This window comes from Elephas maximus, chromosome 15, assembly GCF_024166365.1.
Source record: "Elephas maximus indicus isolate mEleMax1 chromosome 15, mEleMax1 primary haplotype, whole genome shotgun sequence".
Lineage (NCBI taxonomy): Eukaryota > Metazoa > Chordata > Mammalia > Proboscidea > Elephantidae > Elephas > Elephas maximus.
Genome location: NC_064833.1, coordinates 18,690,459 through 18,715,145, shown reverse-complemented (window position 1 = coordinate 18,715,145; position 24,687 = coordinate 18,690,459). Strand labels below are relative to the sequence as shown.

The 24,687-nt window shown below is 37.7% G+C and overlaps 1 protein-coding gene across 2 annotated transcripts in view; it reads right to left on the bottom strand.

The window, feature by feature from the left end:
• Positions 1-24,687, bottom strand: part of TMEM65 (transmembrane protein 65) — a 68,721-nt gene that overhangs the window by 26,901 nt on the left and 17,133 nt on the right. For both annotated transcript variants that reach the window (XM_049854353.1, XM_049854354.1), the window contains exon 2: positions 2,579-2,623. In XM_049854353.1, the coding sequence (XP_049710310.1) occupies positions 2,579-2,623 (45 nt within the window). The remainder of the gene's footprint in view (positions 1-2,578; positions 2,624-24,687) is intronic.

Here is a 24,687-nt window from a genome sequence, read left to right as displayed (position 1 = left end):
GTAACTTTAGAATAACAACAACAACAACAACAACAACCCATATGATTATGGTCTCCTAAATAGGTTTGATAATCTTTGGAATTTGTTTTGCATTCCCCATAGCCAAAAGATCCTGCTAGTGCTGTAAGTTCAGCTACTTGGTAGAAGCTACGCGGTGAGGGGGGAGAACATATAATATGTAAAAATACTTGTGTTGAGCTTTTGTGTTTTCTTACTGGCCACACACACACACACAAATAAACAATTAATGGCAGAACAAATTAGTAAATACATGTTAAGTGCCATGTTTTACCTATTTATTTGCTACTTACAGCAACCTGTTTCTCTCACTCCTAAGGACTGGTAATATAAAATTGCTATCGGCATTAGAAATAATGAAATACCCCCTGAATCAAATTTCAGGGAAGCTATCTGGTCACTTTTACTCATTAACCAACTTTTTTAACAAACATTAGAAAACTGTGATTATCTTATCTACGGGCCATCTTTTTTCCTTCCTAACATCATTATCCATAAATGCTTTCTCAAACTATAAAGAAACAATAACTGATTAAAATAAAATATGTAAATTGGCCCATTCCTACCAAATGTATACCTTAGCTTATCTACCTGGTATATATCTGAGTGACCTGAAATGATATTAGATATGTAACTAGGAAGGACTAATACCTATTTTTTTTTCCATATTTGCATCTTCAGCACATTGCAGAATACCTAGTGCACAGTAGATGCTCAATAAATATTAAGTTGAGGACTACTAACCTGGAAAGGAAGAGAATTCCAGATTGAGGGAACTGAAGGCATACTGTGAACCAGATTAAAAGCTGGGGATAGTTAAAAGACTTTATTCTAACTAATTTATAAACTTGCCAAGGTACAGTCAACATTAGTGCAACTAAGGACTTTTTTTTAGATAAACATAAAAATTCTGAGTTTTACACTACATCCAAAAAAAAAAAAGTCCCTTTGAACCAACTGGTTCAGTAACATCAGAGTCTTTTTTCTTTTAATGCAGGTAAATCCACAGAAAAATATAATCCAGAAGTTACAAAAGTTTGGTATTACTATGGTGAGTTCTGCACCAGCCATAGAAGGCAAAATTCAAGCAATAAAAAGACATTTCTACCTACAAGCACTATCAAAAGATTAAAATCAAGGGAAAATAGTATATATCCTAGATCATTTCAGATTTCTTTTTGTTATTAAGTAAGAATGTCCAAGCTAAAAAGCAGCATCTTTTTAATTATAAAAAAATAGTATTTTAAAAATTGGTGATGATAGAAATCGAATAGTAATTAATTAAATGAAATCTTTCAATTAAAGGACCTAGCTTTAGTTCTTTGATTTTTTACCTGAGTCTATGTGCTTAACTGTTAAACATTCAAAATTTTATAAACAGCTTCCAAAACATAATACAATCCCAATTCTCAAGAACAAAAACCTAATTTTACAGGTCAAAAGAGTGTAACAAAAAAAAAAAAAATTTTTTTTTTTAATTTACTAAATGAAACATTTGCAGTGAAGAGAAAGCTACTTAAATATGTCTCAGGAGACAAGTTTCCCAAATAACTTTCTCAATCACCTTTGAAACATAAATATTGCAAAGTAACTATGAAAATTTTGAGACTGCTTAGCAATTCTGGATTCATTTGATGGTATCTAAGATTGACCGGTTACACATATCTTAAAATACATTGTTAAGGCCATTAAATTAAGATTAGACTAATTGCTACCCTAGTAAAAATTTGGTCAGTGAAAGCAAGGCACATTGCTACAATAATCACATTGAACTACAAAATACGTCATGTTTTTAATGCTCAGACCTGGACAAATATGTCTCATGAATAAAACTTTATTTTTAACCCAACAGAAAAAAAAATTTTTTTCAACAAGTTCAACTGACATGTTAAGAAAACAAAAAGACACTATAACTCAACTGTTGCTAACAAATCACGTTTAGTATTTAATTTACAACCTACTCGAGTTAACTATACTGTTAAATAATGTTCTTTTTCCTCTGTCTTTATGATAAAATTCTAAACTGTTTTATGTTATTTCAGTATTAGCCTTGAATACTTTTTCCTATCCTACTAGAGTAAAAAAAGCACACCAGCAGCACTGTAAGGTTTCTTCTGCTGGATGGTTTGAAATAAACTTCACTGTCTTCATTACCACACACAAACAGCTGGAAGTATTTTCTCCACCAGAGAACAGTTTCAGCTAGCCTTGAGTCTAAAAATTCTAGCTCTATAGTGACCAAACTTAAAAACAAAACTAAATATAGCCTTTATCATGGAAATTAAGAAAATCTCTTTATAAGTATAATTGTATTTCTGGATATTTCTAGACGGTAATAATATTTTAACAGTATTAGATTTTTTAAAGATATTAAATATTCCATAATGTTATGATATTTTTTAAACCAAGTTTATAAACTTTGTTCCTAAGCAAAATAAATAGGGTAATCCACATATCTGGAGAGCTTTAATTGACTCTTCCGTACTACTGATGAATGTCACAAGTTATTTCAAATCCAAGAGACAGCTGAACAAATATTTTAAAATTTTAGAACCATTACCATATCTCAGCTGTCCTGGGGTGGGTGGTGGAGCTTCCAATTTTTCTAAAAGGAAAAAAAAAAAAGGGTATGGGGCAAGAATTAGTTACTATTGCACGATTCTTCTGTATTACAATGAAAAAAATACCAGCAGATTTACAGAGGAGGAGAACATCAGAGTTTTATACACATAGATTATCTTTAGGTTAATGGGCCAAGGTCATCCATACAGAAAATATTAATTGGTATACGTTAAATTACAAGGCTAGAAGCAAAACTGAGCTTCAATTACAAGCTTATCTTGGACCCTTTGGCCCTGACTAAGTCATTTTTTTAAGTCCTTGCATCTATATAATGAGACTGTATGTATTAATTACAGTAAAGAAACACTAGAAATAACATCATCAGAAATCTAGCTACTCTTCTTTAAGATGGCAAACCTAGATGGCTTAAAAAATATATATCTATAAACAAGCAACATAGATAGCAGGTTAAAAAAATATATATTCAAATAGACCTAGATACCCTTTAAAAATAGGAAAATACTTTTAAAGCAACTTACTACAACAATGACTTCCCCCTGGATTATGTTCTGTTCCTCAAATAAACCAAAAAAAAAAACCAAACCCGTTGCCATCGAGTCAGTCCCAACTCATAGCAACCCTACAGGACAAAGTAGAACTGTCCCCTATGGTTTCTAAGTGCCTGGTGGATTCGAACTGCCAACTTTTTGGTTTGCAGCCATAGCTCTCTTAACCACTAGGCCACTAGGGCTTCCGTTCCTTACAGAATCTCCCTTGATAATACACTGAGTATTTTCCATTTTTGGAACCTATACTACTGGCTCATAGAGAGTAAAGAATTTTTTTTTTTTTTTACAATTAAAAAAAAAGTTGGATGCTATTTAAAATCACAAGTAACAACATAAAATATACTATTTACACACATCATAATTACAGTTTTTCCAAAATAAATCAAAATATTTTTAAGTGCTATCATATCTAAAAACATAACAATTACTACAAAATAGCACTATTAAAAAAAAATTTTTTTTTTTAATCTCATAACAATAACTATCCCATCATTTGTACAAATTCAAGAGTAAACGATGGTAAAATGGTAGGGAATTCTACTTTCTTTACCCTCAACCAATCCAACGGAATGAATTGATAACATAGAGAGAAGAAATGACACTGTGGATCATTCTACTTTACAGATTTAGTACAACTAGATCGCCCAGCAAAACTTATGAGACATACATTTTCTAAAACAATTATTTATAATTTATAACAACACAAAAACTAAGGAATTTAGGTTTAAAAAAACAGCAAATAAACCTCTAAAGATAAGCTTTATAAAAAAGGAGTATGGTCTGTATTCATGACTGAAATTTTACTTAAAAAGCATAGTATCATAAAGGCTCTACAATAAGAAGTAGTTTAATCAACTATCATATTTTGAAAGCTCTAAGAATAGAAGTTTAAGCTTTTTTTCTTTTTTAGAAGAATTAAGAAATTAAGATATACTACCCAAAAAACCCACTGCCGTCGAGTCAATTCTGACTCATAGCGACTAGTCATCGCATAATTCCACATCTGATTAAAATAGTATATTCTCCATTGTTTAACTAGCACTATCAAAATCTACCTTGAAAGCATGCAAATGGTCTTCCAAAATTTTAAACAAGGAACATAGGTTACCACTGTACTACACAGAGTTTTCTCGTAAAGTAAGCATGCAAAAGCAGTTACAAACCAGCACTGTCTGTTAGCTGCATTACTCTTGGTCATCACTATGGTTCTGACACTATGATAAGTCCTTGTCAGGTGACTGGAACATCTTGAAATACCTAAAAATTCAAAAGCAGGACTTTCCCAATAGAAGGAGAGTATAAAAAGTCCTTGCTTTTATTTCTTCGAACTCCCTACACATTTATGAAAATATTAAAAATATTCCACAATTCCTAAGAAGGAAGAATAAGGGCCAGGTAAACAGATAATATGTAGTACTAAAGAGAAAAATTCAAATAATGTAATCAGTAGTCTTAATCTTTCTTTCCTATTACCAACTAAAGGTAATAAAATCAGAGGACGAGAGAGAAAGGGAAGGAGAGAGAGAGAAACAGAGAGAACAGGGAGAAAAACCACTGGCTCAGACATGAAAATAAAATCAAAGCATAGATTCTGGCTCCTGCCTCAAAAAGAACTTAAGGAATAACAAGAATCATGAAAGTAACATTTCCTAGGAAGCAGAAAGTTTATTGGAAAGTAACCATCAAAATTTTTTAAAATCATAAAGTGATAATTTTGAAGACTGACATTGTATATTATCTTCTTTATTATAATAACTGAACCAAAACAAAACACATACCAGAAATAAAAATATTAGAGGTAAAATACATTAGAACTCAATTTTTGAGCCATCTACACAGAGAGACTGAAGATCTATGAAATGGTGGGAGGACACAGAAGAGTATACCTACATATCATTTCACTCACGTGGATTCAGCATAGTGCTCAGTGTGCAACAAATTCAAGTTTTGCTTTTTGGAACTTTCTTTTTCCTCCCCACCCCCTCCCCCTGAATATTTTTGATCTGCAGTTGGCTGACTCCGAGGAAGTGGATCCCGTGGATATGGAGGGCTGACGGTAATGAGTTACCCATCAAGGCTGTACTTCACCACACACATTTGCCGATCTTTTTTAGCTTTAAAAAATAGTTAAATCTCTTTGCTTTTGCTTTAAAAACAAATGCTGATTCTACTTCTAATACTGGCTGAGTAACCTCCTATCAGACCAATCCTCCTGATAACAATCATAAACTACAATACAGATATGTACATGCATATGTGTACACATACACATATATACATGCGTATGTACGTGCATGTACAGATGGATGTATATATGTATATATATTGCAGTCTATGAGAGCACTGACAATGACCAAAAAGTAGGTTGACTCTGAAGCAGAATCAATACTTAGAAGGGTGGAATGGCACTGAGTTGCCTATTTTTGGCAGTTTTTAACCTGAGCATAGGCTCTAGTCGACAACATGCAGGGCAACTAAACGTAATTTCTTTGGGAAAAAAAAAAAATCAACAAAATCAGTAAGCCACTAGCTAGACTAATCGTTTTTAGATTAATTAAGAATGAGAGAAAAGACACAAATTACTAATATCAGGAATGAAAGAGGAGACATTACTACAGATCCTATATCCATTAAAAAATAAGAGAATATTATGAATAATTTTATGCCAACAAATTAAATGAAACAGACTAATTCCTTGAAAAATGCAACTTACTAAAACTGACATAAGATGAAGCAAAATATCTGAATATCTCTACCTATTAACAAAATTGAAATTGTTACCAAACACCTTCACACACACACACTTCCAGGCCCAGATGATTTCACTGGTGAATTCTATTAAAACATTTGAAGAAGAAAAAACACAATCAACTGACAAGTTATATTGATTGACAACAAGATTGCAACACAACAAATAGGTAGGACAGGTTTGAGAAGTTTATTACAAAATTTAACTTGTATCTGTTTTCTTCACTTCCCTTTAAAAAAATTATTTTTTATAAAATATTAACTATAACTTGTTATGTTCATTTTTGAACATTCCATTCAATTTAACTGTACTTTACAAGGTATAGGAAACCCTGGTGGCATAGTGGTTAAGTGCTACGGCTATTACCCAAGAGAGGTCAGCAGCTCGAATCCTCCAGGCGCTCCTTGGAAACTCTATGGGGCAGTTCTACTCTGTCCTATAGGGCTGCTATGAGTCGGAATCAACTCGACAGCAGTGGGTTTTGGTTTTACAAAGTATAAGTCCAAGCTTGCAAAGAAAGAAAATTTGAAAAACAAAGAGCAGTCTTGTTTCCTAGTCTGTTGTCTATTAACTTTCACAGCAATGACAATTCTGAATGTGATAACCTAGTTCAGTCTCTTTCCATGGATGTAAACATCAACAGAAGATCACAAATCAAGGGAAAAACTCAAAAACATTTACTTACATGCAATTCAGTACTCATTTAATGTCCAGTTACCCAGTTTCTGATCCCTAATACTTGTTCCAGGTCCCACCCCAGCATCTTCCCCATGAAAATACAGAAAGTAGACCAGTCAACACAAACTATAATCAGGCCAAGTATGACATTTATGCAAAGAAAAGAGATGAAACTAGTGGTTTAAGCAATTTAGGGACTAAGGGTCTCAGCCGTCCATAATCCTGACCATTATGAATAACTGCTTAGACTTTTAGTAGAACAAAAGTTCAAAAGAGTAAGGTGAAACTTACAATAAATATACATGTTAAAAGATATAAACTTAAAATGTAAACCATGCTACATGCAAAGTAATTTAAGCAAGTGATACAAAATACCATAAAGCCAATCATGCACCAAAAGGGGGTTATAAAGCTGTGCAACAATATTTCTAAAAAGGAAACAAATCAAAACAGCTATGTAATATAATTACAAAAACTGACATTCAAAATTACAAAATGAAAATACTCAATTATTTATAAATAGCAAGGAATTCACTTTTAAAATTAGTAAATTTCAATTAACAGATCTTTTTAAGTGGCATAGTAGAGCTATGGCTGCTAACCAAAACATCGGCAGTTCGAATCCACCTGCCACTCCTCAGAAACCTTATGAGGCTTCTACTCTGTCCTACAGGATCGCGATGAGTCGGAATCAACTCGACGACAAAGGGTTTGGTTTTTGTTTGTTTGTTTGTTAATAACTGCCAAAGAACTTTTTAATTATTTTAAAAATATAAGCCTTCGCTAAGACCAATAAAAGAGTCTGAGTGAGATTTTCGGATTTTATTTAACATTTAAAAGTGGTTCCTGCAATATGCAAATTATGGAGAAAAGAAATTTCTACTTCAATCTTACAAGAGCTAATACTGTCACCTCATTAACCTTCTGGGAAATTTAGCATGTGAACTGAGGCTTCACCGAAACCTAGAATGGCATCCAGTTTACTTAGAGGCAACTAACCGATTCCTCCACCACATGTCTGTCAGTCTGTCATACTGTACTGGCTTGTGTGTTGCTGTGATACTGGAATCTTTGCCACAGGTATTTCAAATACCAGCAGGGTCACCCTTGGTAGACAAGTTTCAACAGATCTTCCAGACTAAGACAGACTAGGAAGAGGGACCTGGTGGTCTACTTCTGAAAAGAACTAGCCAGACAAAACCTTATGAATAGCAGCAGAACATTGTCTGGTATAGTGCCGGAAGATGAGCCCCTCAGGTTGGAAGGTACTCATTATACAACGGGGCAAGAGCTGCCTCCTCAAAGTAGAGTCGACCTCAATGATGTGAATGCAGTCAAGTTTTCAGGACCCTCATTTGCTGATGTGGCACAACTCAAGATGAGGAGAAACAGCAGCAACCATCCATTAATAATTGGAATGTGGAATGTACAAAATATGAATCTAGGAAAACAGGGAATTGTTAAAAATGAAATAGAATGCATAAACATTGATACCTTAGGCATCAGTGAGCTGAAACGGACTGGTATTGGCCATTTTGAATCAGACAATCATATAGTCTACTATGTCAGGAATGACAAATTGAGGTATGGCATCGTGTTCATTGTAAAAAAGAAAATTTCAAGATCTATTCTGAAGTACAACGCTTGTCAGTGATAGGATAATATCCATACACCTAGGAGAAAAACCAACTAATATTACTATTATTCAAATTTACGTACCAGCCACTTGTGCCAAAGATGAACAAACAAGATTTTTACCAACTTCTGCAGTTTGAAATTGATTACACATGTAATCAAGATACATTGATAATTATTGGCAATTGGAATGCAAAAGTTGGAAACAAAGAAGAAGGGCTGGTGTTTGGAAACATGGCCTTGGTGACAGAGATGCCAGAGTTTGCATGATAGAACTTTGCAAGACTAACAGCTTCCTCACTGTAAGTACCTTTTTTCAACAACATAAACAGGGACTATACACATGGACCTTGCCAGACGGAACACACATGAATCAAATCAACTATGTCTGTGGAAAGGAACAATGGAAAAGCTCAGTATTATCAGTCAGAACAAGACAAGGGGCCGATCATGGGACAGACCATCAATTGCTCATATGCCAAGTTCAAGCTGAAGCTGAAGCAAATTATAACAAGTCCACGATAGCCAAAGTATGACCTTGAGTATATTCCACCTAAATTTAGAGACTAACCCAGGAATAGATTTGATGCACTGAACACTAATGACCGAAGACCAGATGAGTTGTGGAATGACATCAAAGATATCATACATGAAGAAAGCAAGAGGTCATAAAAAAGCCAAGAAAGAAAGAAAAGACCAAAATGGATGTCAGAATACACTCTGAAAATTGCTCTTGAACATATAGTAGCTAATGCAAAAGGAAGAAATGATGAAGTAAAAGAAATGAACAAAAGATTTCAAAGGGCGGTTCCAGAAGACAAAGTATTACAATGAAATGTGCAAAGACCTGGAGTTAGAAAACCAAAAGGGAAGAACATGCTCAGCATTTCTCAAGCTAAAAGAACTGAAGAAAAAATTCCAACCTTGAGTTGCAATATTGAAGGATTCTACAGGGAAAATATTAGACGACACAGGAAGCATCAAAAGAAGATGGAAGGAATACACAGAGTCGCTGTACCAAGAAGAATTGGCCAACGTTCAACCATTTCAGGAGGTAGCATATGATCAAGAACCGATAGTACTGAAAGAAGAGGTCCGAGCTGCACTGAAGGTACTGGTGAAAAACAAGGCTCCAGGAATTAACGGAATACCAAATGAGATGTTTCAACAAATGTATGCATCACTGGAAGTGCTTGCTCATCTATGCCAAGAAATTTGGAAAACAGCCACCTGGCCAAGTGACTGGAAGACATCCATATTTGTACCCATTCCAAAGAAAGGAGAGCCAACAGAATGTAGAAATTATCGAAAAATATCATTAATATCACACAAAAGTAAAATTTTGCTGAAGATCATTCAAAAGCAGTTACAACAGTACATTGACAGGAAACTTCCAGAAATTCAGCATGGATTCAGAAGAGGACATGGAACCAGGGACCTCACTGCTTATGTCAGATGGATCTTGGCTGAAAGCAGAGAATACCAGAAAGATGTTTACCTGCATTTTATTGACTTCGCAAAGGCATCTGACTCTGTGGATCATAACAAATTATGGATAACATTGCTAAGAATGGGAATTCCAGAACACTAAATTGTGCTCATGGGGAATGTGTACTTAGACCAAGAGGTAGTTGCTCAGATAGAACAAGGGGATACTGTGTGGTTTAAAGTCAGGAAAGGTGTTTGTCAGGGTTGTATCCTTTCATTGTACCTATTCGATCTGTATGGTGAGCAAGTAATTCGAGAAGCTGGACTATATGAAGAAGTTAGGACATCAGGATTGGAGGAAGACTCATTAACAACCCGCAATATGCAGACAACACAACCTTGCCTGCTAAAACTTAAGAGGACTTGAAGCACTTATTGATGAAGATCAAAGACCACAGCCTACGGTATTGATTACTCCTTAACATAAATAAAACAAAAATCCTCATAACTGGACCAGTAAGAAACATCATGATAAGTGAAGACAAGACTGAAGATGTCAAGAATTTCGTTTTGCTTAGACCCATAATCAACGCCCATTGAAGCAGCAGTCAAGAAATCAGATGACACTTTGCACTGGGCAAATCTGCTGCAAGAGATCTGTTTAAAGTGTTAAAAAGCAAAGATGTCACTTTAAGAACTAAGGTGCACCTGGCTCATGCCATGGCGTTTTCAATAGCCTCATGTGCATGTGAAAGCTGGACAATGAATGGCTTATGGTGTTGGCGAAGAATACTGAATACACCATGGACTGCCAGAAGAACAAACAAATCTGCCTTGGAAGAAGTACAGCCAAAATGCTCATTAGAAGCAAGGATGGCAAGACTTCGTCTCACATACTTTGGACATCTTATCAGTAGAGACCAGTTCCTGAAGAAGGACATCATGCTTGGTAAAGCAGAGGGTCAGCGAAAAAGAGGAAGACCCTGAATGAGACAGACTGACACAGTGGCTGCAACGATGAGCTCAAACATAGCAATGACTGTGAGGATGGCACAGGACTGGGCTGTGTTTCGTTCTGCTGTTTGGAGGGTCACTATGAGTTAGAATCAACTCGATAGCACCTAACAAAAACCATCACTATCGATTCCTGGGCTGTAACAGGCCAGTAGTGTAACAGCTGGGGAGAGGAACTGGTCAGTAAGATGAGAAGAAAAGGAGCCCTTGGGGCACAGTGGTTAAGCACTAGGCTGCTAAGCAAAAGGTCAGCAGTTCGAACCTACCAGCAGTTCCTACTGAGAAAGATGTGGCATTCTACTTGATTTTGTAATGATCACGGCCTTGGAAACCCTATGGGGCGGTTCTACTCCATCCTGTAGGGTCGTTATGAGTCAGAATTGACTCAGCAGCAAAGGGTTTGGTTTTGTTGGTTTATGATGGGAAGGGTATGGTAGTCAAATAATCGCCACCTTTATTAACACATTAATGTAGTAAGGCATTAATTGTTAATTGAAAAATAGTCTTTAAAAAAACCCCTCTGGACTTCTAAGTCAACTGGCAAAATAATACTATTATGAAAACATTCTGCATCCCACTTTGAAATGTGGCGTCTGGGGTCTTAAATGCTAACAAGCAGCCATCTAAGATGCATCAATTGGTCTCAACCCACCTGGAGCAAAGGAGAATGAAGAACACCAAGGTCACACAACAACTAGGAGCCCAAGAGACAGAAAGGGCCACATGAACCAGAGACTTACATCATCCTGAGATCAGAAGAACTAGATGGTGCCCGGCCACAACCAATGACTGCCCTGACAGGGAGCACAACAGAGAACCCCTGAGGGAGCAGGAGATCAGTGGGATGCAGACCCCAAATTCTCATAGAAAGACCAGACTTAATGGTCTGACTGAGACTAGAGGAATCCCGGCGGTCATGGTCCCCAAACCTGCTGTTGGCCCAGGACAGGAACCATTCCCGAAGACAACTCATCAGACATGGAAGGGACTGGACAATGGGTTGGAGAGAGATGCTGATGAAGAGTGAGCTACTTGTATCAGGTGGATACTTGAGACTGTGTTGGCATCTCCTGTCTGGAGGGGAGACAGGAGGGTAGAGAGGGTTAGAAACTGGCAAAATTGTCACAAAAGGAGAGACTGGAAGGGCTGACTCATTAGGGGGAGAGTAAGTGGGAGTACGGAGTAAGGTGTATATAAGCTTATATGTGACAGACTGACTTGATTTGTAAACGTTCACTTAAAGCTCAATAAAAAATATTAAAAAAAAAAACCCTCTGGCTCAAGATACAGTAAACTATGTATACACACACACATACACTATGCCCATATCTCTCTGAAGTTCTTACAGTTTGTTGTTGTCGTTTTCCCCCTTTATATAAAAAAAAAAAATAGTCAGCCTAAAAAGACTGAACTGTATTTAAATCCTTATCTTCTCAAAATTTTGAGTAAAATATTTCTGACCCTTTTTCATACTTTATGGTTTACATCTTAGGTAATGTATCTAAGTTAAATAGTAATCAGAAATAAATAAAACAGGGATGTAGAGATATTTTAGTTTTTACTTCTATACTTCTCGCTCTCTACTTCTCTCCCCCAACTCCACACACACACGCAATCCCACCACCACCACCACACCATGCAACTTAAGTTAGATACCAAACTGTATGGAGAGTGAATCTAAAAAAAACTTTTATGAATGGCATTAAAATGACTTATGGAGGCTATCAAACTACTCAAAAATATTATTTTCCAAATATTGAATGTTTATAGAAGTTAACATTATACTAAGTTATTTAAATACAGTATCTTTTTGTAATATTTTAAAAGCTTCCCTGAGTGTTGTTCTTTTTTCCTATTCATCCTAGAAATTCAGTCTTTGATGCTTCTCATTCCTCACTTGCTGAGGTTATCTCAACAGTTTTTAAAACCCAGTGCCGTCGGTAAATACATTATTTAAATATAAACGATTTATGTTGAGGTTTCATCTTTTGTTACGATCAGAAATTTAATCCTTCAGTTAATTAAGCATGCAGTTATCATTCCATCATAGCCACACAGTCATGGTTAGATAATAAAAACAAATATTCTGTCAACAGCCTAAAATACTGATGCAAAAAAAAATAAAAGACTGGAGGCGGGGCCGAGATGGCAGACTAGGTGGACGCTACCGCGGATCCCTCTTGCAACAAAGACTCGGAAAAACAAGTGAATCGATCACATACATAACAATCTACGAACCCTGAACAACAAACACAGATTTAGAGACGGAAAACGAACAAATACGGAGAGGCAGCGATTGTTATCAGAGCCTGGAGCCAGTGTACCAGTCAGGTGACCTTTGGCGCCCGATTTGGGGCAAAGCCCAGGCGGGAGACGGCACAAATAAGGGGCCTAGCCCTAGCCCCCGAACTCATTCCGGGAGGGGGCCCAGCCAGTTTGCGTGGGCGGCGTGGGGGCGCAGCCGGTGGGAGAAGTCCCCGGGAGGCAGTGACTGGTCTTGGAGTGGGGAGAGCAGCGTCCCAGCCGGGGAGCCGTCCTGCCGGGATTTAGGAGGGGAGCGGGCGCGGAGAGCAGCTCCACCCCCCTGAACTAACCCCGGGAGGGGGCCCAGCTGGTTCGCGGGGGCGGCGTGGTGACGCAGCCGGTGGGAGAAGGCCCCGGGAGACAGTGACGGGTCTTGGAGCGCGGAGAGAGGCGTCCCAGCCTGGATGCGCGGTCGCGGCGTAGGCGCGGGGAGCTGCTCCGCTCGCCTGAGCTGACCCCGGGGGGAGCCCAGCCGGTTCGCGGAGGCGGTGCGGCGATGCGGTAGGCAGGACGGGGAGTCCCCCGGAGGCAGCGACTGATTTTGGAGTCGGGAGTGCACCGCCCCAGGCTGGCAGCTGAGGATCTGACCGTGACTCCAGCGGGCCAGACCCCCGGGGGGCAATCTCCACACAGACAGCACACATAGGCGACGCGCCCCGTGGGAATCTCAGATATAATAGTCATTCCAAGCAAGACAAGCAACTCTGGCTATATTCTGAGGTGCTACTCTCCTATCTCTCTGATTCCTCCCCCACCCTCCCCAGGTGGCTTCATTAACATCCAAATAGCCTGAGCCAGAGGGAGAACTCAGATAGGGATCTGACTGCATTTTTTTTTTTAGTGGATTTTCTGGAAAAACTAGTTTCCCAGTGATGCCTCGGAGACAGCAGTCCATATCAAACCACATAAAGAAGCAGACCATGACTGCTTCTCCAACCCCCCAAACAAAAGAATCAAAATCTTTCCCAAATGAAGATACAATCCTGGAATTATCAGATACAGAATATAAAAAACTAATTTACAGAATGCTTAAAGACATCACAAACGAAATAAGGCAAACTGCAGAAAAAGCCAAGGAACACACCGATAAAACTGTTGAAGAACTCAAAAAGATTATTCAAGAACATAGTGGAAAAATTAATAAGTTGCAAGAATCCATAGAGAGACAGCATGTAGAAATCCAAAAGATTAACAATAAAATCACAGAATTAGACAATGCAATAGGAAGTCAGAGGAGCAGACTCGAGCAATTAGAACGCAGTCTGGGACATCTGGAGGACCAAGGAATCAACACCAACATAGCTGAAAAAAATCAGATAAAAGAATTAAAAAAAATGAAGAAACCCTAAGAATCATGTGGGACTCTATCAAGAAGGATAACTTGCGGGTGACTGGAGTCCCAGAACAGGGAGGGGGGACAGAAAACACAGAGAAAATAGTTGAAGAACTCCTGACACAAAACTTCCCTGACATCATGAAAGACGAAAGGATATCTATCCAAGATGCTCATCGAACCCCATTTAAGATTGATCCAAAAAGAAAAACACCAAGACATATTATCATCAAACTCGCCAAAACCAAAGATAAACAGAAAATTTTAAAAGCAGCCAAGGAGAAAAGAAAGGTTTCCTTCAAGGGAGAATCAGTAAGAATAAGTTCAGACTACTCAGCAGAAACCATGCAGGCAAGAAGGGAATGGGACGACATATACAGAGCACTGAAGGAGAAAAACTGCCAGCCAAGGATCATATATCCAGCAAAACTCTCTCTGAAATATGAAGGCGAAATTAAGATATTTACAGGTAAACACAAGTTTAGAGAATTTGCAAAAACCAAACCAAAGCTACAAGAAATACTAAAGGATATTGTTTGGTCAGAAAACCAATAATATCAGATACCAGCACAATACAAGGTCACAAAACAGAATGTCCTGATATCAACTCAAATAGGGAAATCACAAAAACAAACAAATTGAGATTAATCAAAAAAAAAAAAAATAACAATACACATAACGGGGAATCATGGAAGTCAATAGGTAAAAGATCACAATAATAAAAAGAGGGAATGAATACAGGAGGCATTGAACTCCCAGATGGAGAGTGATACAAGGCGATATAGAACGATACAAGTTAGGTTTTTACTTAGAAAAATAGGGGTAAATAATAAGGTAACCACAAAAAGGGATAACAACTCCATAACTCAAGAAAAACGTAACGACTCAACTAACATAAAGTCAAACACTATGAAAATGAGGATCTCACAATTTACTAAGAAAAACGCCTCAGCACAAAAAAGTATGTGGAAAAATGAAATTGCCAACAACACACATGAAAAGGCATCAAAATGACAACACTAAAAACGTATTTATCTATAATTACGCTGAATGTAAATGGACTAAATGCACCAATAAAGAGACAGAGAGTCACGGACTGGATAAAGAAACACGATCCATCTATATGCTGCCTACAAGAGACACACATTAGACTTAGAGACACAAACAAACTAAAACTCAAAGGATGGAAAAAAATATATCAAGCAAACAATAAGCAAAAAAGAAGAAAATAGCAATATTAATTTCTCACAAAATAGACTTTAGACTTAAATCCACCACAAAGGATAAAGAAGGACACTATATAATGATAAAAGGGACAATTGATCAGGAAGACATAACCATATTAAATATTTATGCACCCAATGACAGGGCTGCAAGATACATAAATCAAATTTTAACAGAATTGAAAAGTGAGATAGACACCTCCACAATTATAGTAGGAGACTTCAACACACCACTATCGGAGAAGGACAGGACATCCAGTAGGAAGCTCAACAGAGACACGGAAGACCTACTTACAACAATTAACCAACTTGACCTCATTGACTTATACAGAACTCTCCACCCAACTGCTGCAAAGTATACTTTTTTTTCTAGCGCACATGGAACATTCTCTAGAATAGACCACATATTAGGTCATAAAACAAACCTTTGCAGAGTGCAAAACATTGAAATATTACAAAGCATCTTCTCAGACCACAAGGCAATAAAACTAGAAATCAATAACAGAAAAACTAGGGAAAAGAAATCAAATACTTGGAAAATGAACAATACCCTCCTGAAAAAAGACTGGGTTATAGAAGACATCAAGGAGGGAATAAGGAAATTCATAGAATGCAACGAGAATGAAAATACTTCCTATCAAAACCTCTGGGACACAGCAAAAGCAGTGCTCAGAGGCCAATTTATATCGATAAATGCATACATACAAAAAGAAGAAAGAGCCAAAAGCAGAGAACTGTCCCTACAACTTTAACAAATAGAAAGTGAGCAACAAAAGAATCCATCAGGCACCTGAAGAAAACAAATAATAAAAATTAGAGCTGAACTAAATGAATTAGAGAGCAGAAAAACAATTGAAAGAATTAACAAAGCCAAAAGCTGGTTCTTCGAAAAAATTAACAAAATTGATAAACCATTGGCTAGACTGACTAAAGAAATACAGGAAAGGAAACAAATAACCCGGATAAGAAACGAAAAGGACCACATCACAACAGAACCAAATGAAATTAAAAGAATCATTTCAGATTACTACGAAAAATTGTACTCTAACAAATTTGAAAACCTAGAAGAAATGGATGAATTCTTGGAAAAACACTACCTACCTAAACTAACGCATTCAGAAGTAGAACAACTAAATAGACCCATAACAAAAAAAGAGATTGAAACAGTAATCAAAAAACTTCCAACAAAAAAAAGCCCTGGCCCGGACAGCTTCACTGCAGAGTTCTACCAAACTTTCAGAGAAGAGTTAACACCACTACTACTGAAGGTATTTCAAAGCATAGAAAAGGATGGAATACTACCCAACTCATTCTATGAAGCCACCATCTCCCTGATACCAAAACCAGGTAAAGACATTACAAAAAAGAAAATTACAGACCTATATCCCTCATGAACATTGATGCAAAAATCCTCAACAAAATTCTAGCCAATAGAATCCAACAACACATCAAAAAAATAATTCACCATGATCAAGTGGGATTTATACCAGGTATGCAAGGCTGGTTTAATATCAGAAAAACCATTAATGTAATCCATCACATAAATAAAACAAAAGACAAAAACCACATGATCTTATCAATTGATGCAGAAAAGGCATTTGACAAAGTCCAACACCCATTTATGATAAAAACTCTTACCAAAATAGGAATTGAAGGAAAATTCCTCGACATAATAAAGGGCATCTATGCAAAGCCAACAGCCAATATCACTCTAAATGGAGAGAACCTGAAAGCATTTCCCTTGAGAACGGGAACCAGACAAGGATGCCCTTTATCACCACTCTTATTCAACATCGTACTTGAAGTCCTCGCCAGGGCAATTAGGCTAGACAAAGAAATAAAGGGTATCTGGATTGGCAAGGAGGAAGTAAAGTTATCTCTATTTGCAGATGACATGATCTTATACACAGAAAACCCTAAGGAATCCTCCAGAAAACTACTGAAACTAATAGAAGAGTTTGGCAGAGTCTCAGGTTATAAACTAAACACACAAAAATCACTTGGATTCCTCTACATCAACAAAAAGAACACCGAAGAGGAAATAACCAAATCAATACCATTCACAGTAGCCCCCAAGAAGATAAAATACTTAGGAATAAATCTTACCAAGGATGTAAAAGACCTATACAAAGAAAACTACAAAGCTCTACTACAAGAAATTCAAAAGGACATACTTAAGTGGAAAAACATACCTTGCTCATGGATAGGAAGACTTAACATAGTAAAAATGTCTATTCTACCAAAAGCCATCTATACATATAACGCACTTCCAATCCAAATTCCAATGTCGTATTTTAAGGGGATAGAGAAACAAATCACCAATTTCATATGGAAGGGAAAGAAGCCCCGGATAAGCAAAGCATTACTGAAAAAGAAGAAGAAAGTGGGAGGCCTCGCTCTACCTGATTTCAGAACCTATTATACAGCTACAGTAGTCAAAACAGCCTGGTACTGGTACAACAACAGGCACATAGACCAATGGAACAGAATTGAGAACCCAGATATAAATCCATCCACGTATGAGCAGCTGATATTTGACAAAGGACCAGTGTCAGTCAATTGGGGAAAAGATAGTCTTTTTAACAAATGGTGCTGGCATAACTGGATATCCATTTGCAAAAGAATGAAACAGGACCCATACCTCACACCATGCACAAAAACTAACTCCAAGTGGATCAAAGACCTAAACATAAAGACTAAAATGATAAAGATCATGGAAGAAAAAATAGGGACAACCCTAGGAGCCCTAATACAAGGCATAAACAGAATACAAAACATTACCAAAAATGATGAAGAGAAACCCGATAACTGGGAGCTCCTAAAAATCAAACATCTATGCTCATCTAAAGACTTCACCAAAAGAGTAAAAAGACCACCTACAGACTGGGAAAGAATTTTCAGCTATGACATCTCAGACCAGCGCCTGATCTCTAAAATCTACACGATTCTGTCAAAACTCAACCACAAAAAGACAAACAACCCAATCAAGAAGTGGGCAAAGGATATGAACACACATTTCACTAAAGAAGATATTCAGGCAGCCAACAGATACATGAGAAAATGCTCTCGATCATCAGCCATTAGAGAAAGCAAATTAAAACTACGATGAGATTCCATCTCACACCAACAAGGCTGGCATTAATCCAAAAAACACAAAATAACAAATGTTGGAGAGGCTGCGGAGAGATTGGAACTCTTATTCACTGCTGGTGGGAATGTAAAATGGTGCAACCACTTTGGAAATCTATCTGGCGTTATCTTAAACAGTTAGAAATAGAACTACCATACAACCCAGAAATCCCACTCCTCGGAATATACCCTAGAGATACAAGAGCCTTCACACAAACAGATATACGCACACCCATGTTTACTGCAGCTCTGTTTACAATAGCAAAAAGCTGGAAGCAACCAAGGTGTCCGTCAAAGGATGAATGGGTAAATAAATTGTGGTATATGCACACAATGGAATACTACGCATCGATAAAGAACAGTGACAAATCTGTGAAACATTTCATAACATGGAGGAACCTGGAAGGCATTATGCTGAGCGAAATGAGTCAGAGGCAAAAGGACAAATATTGTATAAGACCACTATTATAAGATCTTGAGAAATAGTAAAAACGGAGAAGAATACATACTTTTGTGGTTACGAAGGGGGGAGGGAGGGAGGGAGGGAGAGGGTTTTTTATTGATTAATCAGTAGATAAGAACTGCTTTGGGTGAAGGGAAAGACAAAACTCAATACATGGAAGGTCTGCTCAATTGGACTGGACCAAAAGCAAAGAAGTTTCTGGAATAAAATGAATGCTTCAAAGGTCAGCAGAGCAGGGGCGGGGGTCTGGGGAAAATGGTTTGAGGGGACTTCTATGTCAACTGGCAAAATAATTCTATTATGAAAACATTCTGCATCCCACTTTGAAATGTGGCGTCTGGGCTCTTAAAGGCTAACAAGTGGCCATCTAAGATGCATCAATTGGTCTCAACCCACCTGGAGCAAAGGAAAATGAAGAACACCAAGGTCACACGACAACTAGGAGCCCAAGAGACAGAAAGGGCCACATGAACCAGAGACCTACATCACCCTGAGACCAGAAGAACTAGTTGGTGCCCGGCCACAATCGATGACTGCCCTGACAGGGAGCACAACAGAGAACTCCTGAGGGAACAGGAGATCAGTGGGATGCAGACCCCAAATTCTCATAAAAAGACCAGACTTAATGGTCTGACTGAGACTAGAGGAATCCCAGCGGCCATGGTCCCCAGACCTTCTGTCAGCACAGGACAGGCACCATCCCCGAAGACAACCCATCAGACATGAAAGGGACCGGTCAGCGGGTGGGAGAGAGATGCTGATGAAGAGTGAGCTAATTATATCAGGTGGACACTTGAGAGTGTGTTGGCAGCTCTTGTCTGGAGGGGGATGGGAGGATAGAGAGAGAGGGAAGCCGGCAAAATTGTCACGAAAGGAGAGACTGAAAGGGCTGACTCAATAGGGGAAGAGCAGGTGGGAGTACGGAGTAAGATGTATGTATACTTAAATGTGACAGACTGATTGGATTTGTAAACGTTCACTTGAAGCTTAATAAAAGTTAATAAAATAAATAAATAAAAGACTGTAATCATAACCAATGCATTCCACTTCAAATAAGCCATCAGTCTTGTCCAACAGATGCTTTGCTACTTGCATTAAACATCTGACAAACCATTAATGCTGTAAAGATTGTACTGTACCAAAACTATCAGGGGTCTCTGCTGATGATACCTCCTGTACATGCTTCATAATGACAATCTCAGGTTTGGGATATCTGCGCACTAAAAATATTCTAAAATCAAAATGTATTAAAGCAATAAAGTAAATAAAACCTGTGTAAATGAAAAATATATATGAAATTTTGAAGTGTCATATGCTAGTATACAAGCAGTCCTCACTATGCACTGGAGCGTGAGGGTCATAAAAATGACAGTGCAAGCTGAAACTACGCAAAGCGACCTTATCATCAAGGAAAAAAATCACTACTGTTCTGTGACTGTTAAAATTTATTGTCAAAACACTAAAAATTCTGTTACTGTCAGTTACAATGTATAGTATAAAAAATAAGACTAACATTTATTTGTTGTTGGCAGTTGCTGTCAAGTCGGTTCATGACTCACGGGGACCTTGTGTATAACAGGAAGAAAAGTTGCCCAGTACTGTGCCATCTCCATGATCTTTGATATGTTTAAGCCCATTGTTGAGGCTATTGTGTTATATCAGTCCATTTCATTGACGGTTTCTCTTATTTTCACTGACCCTCCACTTTACCAAACATGATGTCTTTTCTAGAGATTGGTCTTTCCTGATGAGATGCTTCCAAAGTAAGCAAAACAAAATCTCACCACCTTTGTTCCTAAGAAGCATTCCAGTTGCATTTCTTTTAAGACTGATTTGTTTTTTCTTCTGGGAGTCGATGGCATATTCAATATTACCAACACTGCAATTCAAATGCCTTCAATTCTTCTTCTGTCTTCTTTCTTCACTGTCCAGCTTCTGCATGCATATGAGGCAAATGAAAACATCACGGCTTGGGTCAAGTGCACTTTAGTCATCAAAGTAACAGCTTTGCTTTTCAGGACTTTAAAGAAGTCTTTTGAAGCAAATTTATCCAATGTAATACAGCGTTTGATTTCTTGACTGCTGGTTATATCGATTCTGATTGTTGATCCAAGTAGTATGAAATCCTTGACAACTTCAGTTTTTTCTCCATTTATCATGTTGTTTATCAATCCAGTTGTAAAGATCAGTATACTGTAATTTAAAACATTAGAAACATGGAGAATTAAAGTGTTCTATTTCTTTAAAAAAAACTTATCAAGAGTGGTTTGAACTGTGCTGGCCCTCTGCTCCTCATCGTGTAACTTACAATATAAAGCAATCATCTTTTCTATGATATGGTGAACTGTCATACTCCTTGCTAAGTTTGGATCAGCTTACATTTTATCCTTTGTGCTTTCAAGGTCATGAAATATTGCTGAGCATTCCTTTAATGTGAACTTTTTGCCAGAGTCACTTCTTCTGAAACATCTCCATTCTTTTTATCACAGCCTCCTTACTTAACTGGCGTATATCAATACTTTCACCTTCACTAAGCTCCTCCGGCTGCATATCCACAGTCTGTCGATGGCAGCAGTTCCAGGGCAGTGTGAGCGTTCTCACAGTCAGCTATTTCTCTATAACTTCATTTATATTTGATTAAAATTTCACTTTGGCAGTATAATTTTTTTTTTCATTGCTGGACTTTCATATTTGTTGGCCAATACCCTCTTTCGATTACCCATTTCTGAAAAATGTTACATGGATTTGTCAGTGGGAGACAAGGAGGCAACACAACTATATGTTCTGTGTGTGAAATGAGTACCAGATGTGTAGTGAACACCCACTGAGAGGCTCTGAAAGAAGTGATGCAATTGGTCACTGATCACGACACACGTCTGCTACTTACTGATTTGTGGACCGAGGCGCTAGCAGCAAAGTCTGTACTTTATACAATTACTCACAGTTAATATACTGTGGTAAACAAAATTTAAACCATGTTGTTGGGGAACAGGTATTAACTAAAATGTGGTAACTGAAGTTCATACATATCGGAACCATGCAAAGCAGAGATTACCTTTAATAACAAAAAATGAACTATTTAATAAAATGGGAATTAATACAGAAAAAATATACTAGGCCATTAGAATTTGATACAATCTTTTTTTTCCTACACATTAAAAAAAAAGAAAAAAACACATATACACTGAAGAAAAATAGAAAGGGAACAAGATTTCTTTTCCTGAGAAGCAACATGCTTTTCACATAAATTACTTGAATTTACTATCATTCAACTATCAGCCAAAGAGTAGCTAATCTTTAATGAAGCAGGGTTCAATGATTAAATATATAAACATATAAATGATGAATATAAATAAAGGAACTTTAACATAAATCAACTAGCAAGTTTTTTTTTTTAAATACTTTCACACTCAGCACGGCAAAAAAAAAAAAAAAAAGGTTCTTAAAGGTGATTTTTAAAACAAACGAGAAAAAAAAAACCTTGCAGAAAATAGCACCCAATCTCAAGAGGTTACATGGACTCAGTAAGACATATAAATATACATGAAATGATTAAAGAAAAAGAAAAAACACAGTGTAAGTTTCTAGAAGGAGAAACTGTGGCCTTAAGAAGTAGCAAACAGCCTCTAAGAAGAGACAGGATTTGGGTTTGGCCGTAAAGCACTACAAGATTTTAAATAAGTGGAGGAGAAGGATTCCTCTTCTTCTTCCTGTACAATTCAGTCCAAAAGCCATAAGGGGAGATTACGCATGGCAGGCATCTGTGTAGGAAACAGGGAAAACCGCAGAGGTCCAGAGTGGAGTTTCAGACTTCCAGGAGGGTAAGGAGTGTCCACTCGGGGTGTGAAAGGGAGAGTCAGTCTGGCACAAGGTGCTGGAGCCCAAGCAGGGTAAGAAAGGCTTCCACATGGCAGGAGGTTGTGGCTCAGGCAGTCAGAGCCCTAGCTGGGATGAGAAGGGCATCTGCAGGAGTAAATGTGCAGTGCTGGTGATATTATATTGATAATATGTAGGAGAAGTGATCAAAAAAATAAACCTTTAAAAGATAATGGGAGCTTGGTATCTTCTCCATTAAAGAATCAACTTAGAAACATAAAAAGGGGGAAAGCTAGAATGTACCCTTTGGTATTCAGTAGAATTCGATAAACTGGTATGAACTCTTACTTTATAAAGTATATAGACAGATACAGAAATATAAACATGATATATATTATATATATAAATATACACATTCATATATTCACAATCTGTTCACTGTGGTTGTTGTGGTTGTTAGGTGCTGTCAAGTCGGTTCCAACTCATAGCGACCCTATGCACAACAGAATGAAATACTGCCCGGTCCCGAGCTATCCTTACAATCGTTGTTATGCTTGAGCTCATTGTTGCAGCCACTGTGTCAATCCACCTCGTTGAGGGTCTTCCTCTTCCGCTGACTCCGTACTCTGCCAAGCATGATGTCCTTCTCCAGGGACTCATCCCTCCTGACAACATGTCCAATGTATATAAGACACAGTCTCGCCATCCTTGCTTCTAAGGGGCATTCTGGTTGTACTTCTTCTAAGACAGATTTGTTCTTTCTTTTGGCAGTCCATGGTATATTCAATATTCTTCCCCAACACCACAATTCAAAGGCATCAATTCTTCCTCAGTATTCCTTATTCACTGTCCAGCTTTCACATGCATATGATGCGATTGAAAATACCATGGCTTGGGTCAGGCACACCTTAGTCTTCAGGGTGACATCTTTGCTCTTCAACACTCTGAAGAGGTTCTTTGCAGCAGATTTACCCAATGCAGTGCGTCTCTTGATTTCTTGACTGCTGCTTCCATGGCTGTTGATTGTGGATCCAAGTAAAATGAAATCCTTGACAACTTCCATCTTTTCTCCGTTTATCATGATGTTGCTTACTGGTCCAGTTGTGAGGATTTCTGTTTTCTTTATGTTGAGGTGCAATCCATACTGAGGGCTGTGGTCTTTGATCTTCATTAGTAAGTGCTTCAAGTCCTCTTCACTTGCAGCAAGCAAGGTTGTGTCATCTGCATAACGCAGGTTGTTAATGAATCTTCCAATCCTGATGCCCCATTCTTCTTCATACAGTCCAGCTTCTCAGATTATTTGCTCAGCATACAGATTGAATAGGTATGGTGAAAGAATACAACCCTGATGCACACCTTTTCTGACTTTAAACCAATCAGTATCCCCTTGTTCTGTCCGAGCAACTGCCTCTTGATCTATGTAAAGGTTCCTTATGAGCACAATTAAGTGTTTTAGAATTCCCATTCTTCGCAATGTTATCCACAGTTTGTTATGATCCACACAGTCGAATGCCTCTGCATAGTCAATAAAACACAGGTAAACATCCTTCTGGTATTCTCTGCTTTCAGCCAGGATCCATCTGACATCAGCAATGATATCCCTGGTTCACGTCCTCTTCTGAAGCCAGCCTGAATTTCTGGCAGTTCCTTGTCAATATAGTTCACTGTGGGGGCCTGGCAATAGCAACACTCTAACAGCAATGAACACACCTAGTACCCAGATCTTAATTTTTAAACATCATTATACTCTGAAAGCCAGCATTCCC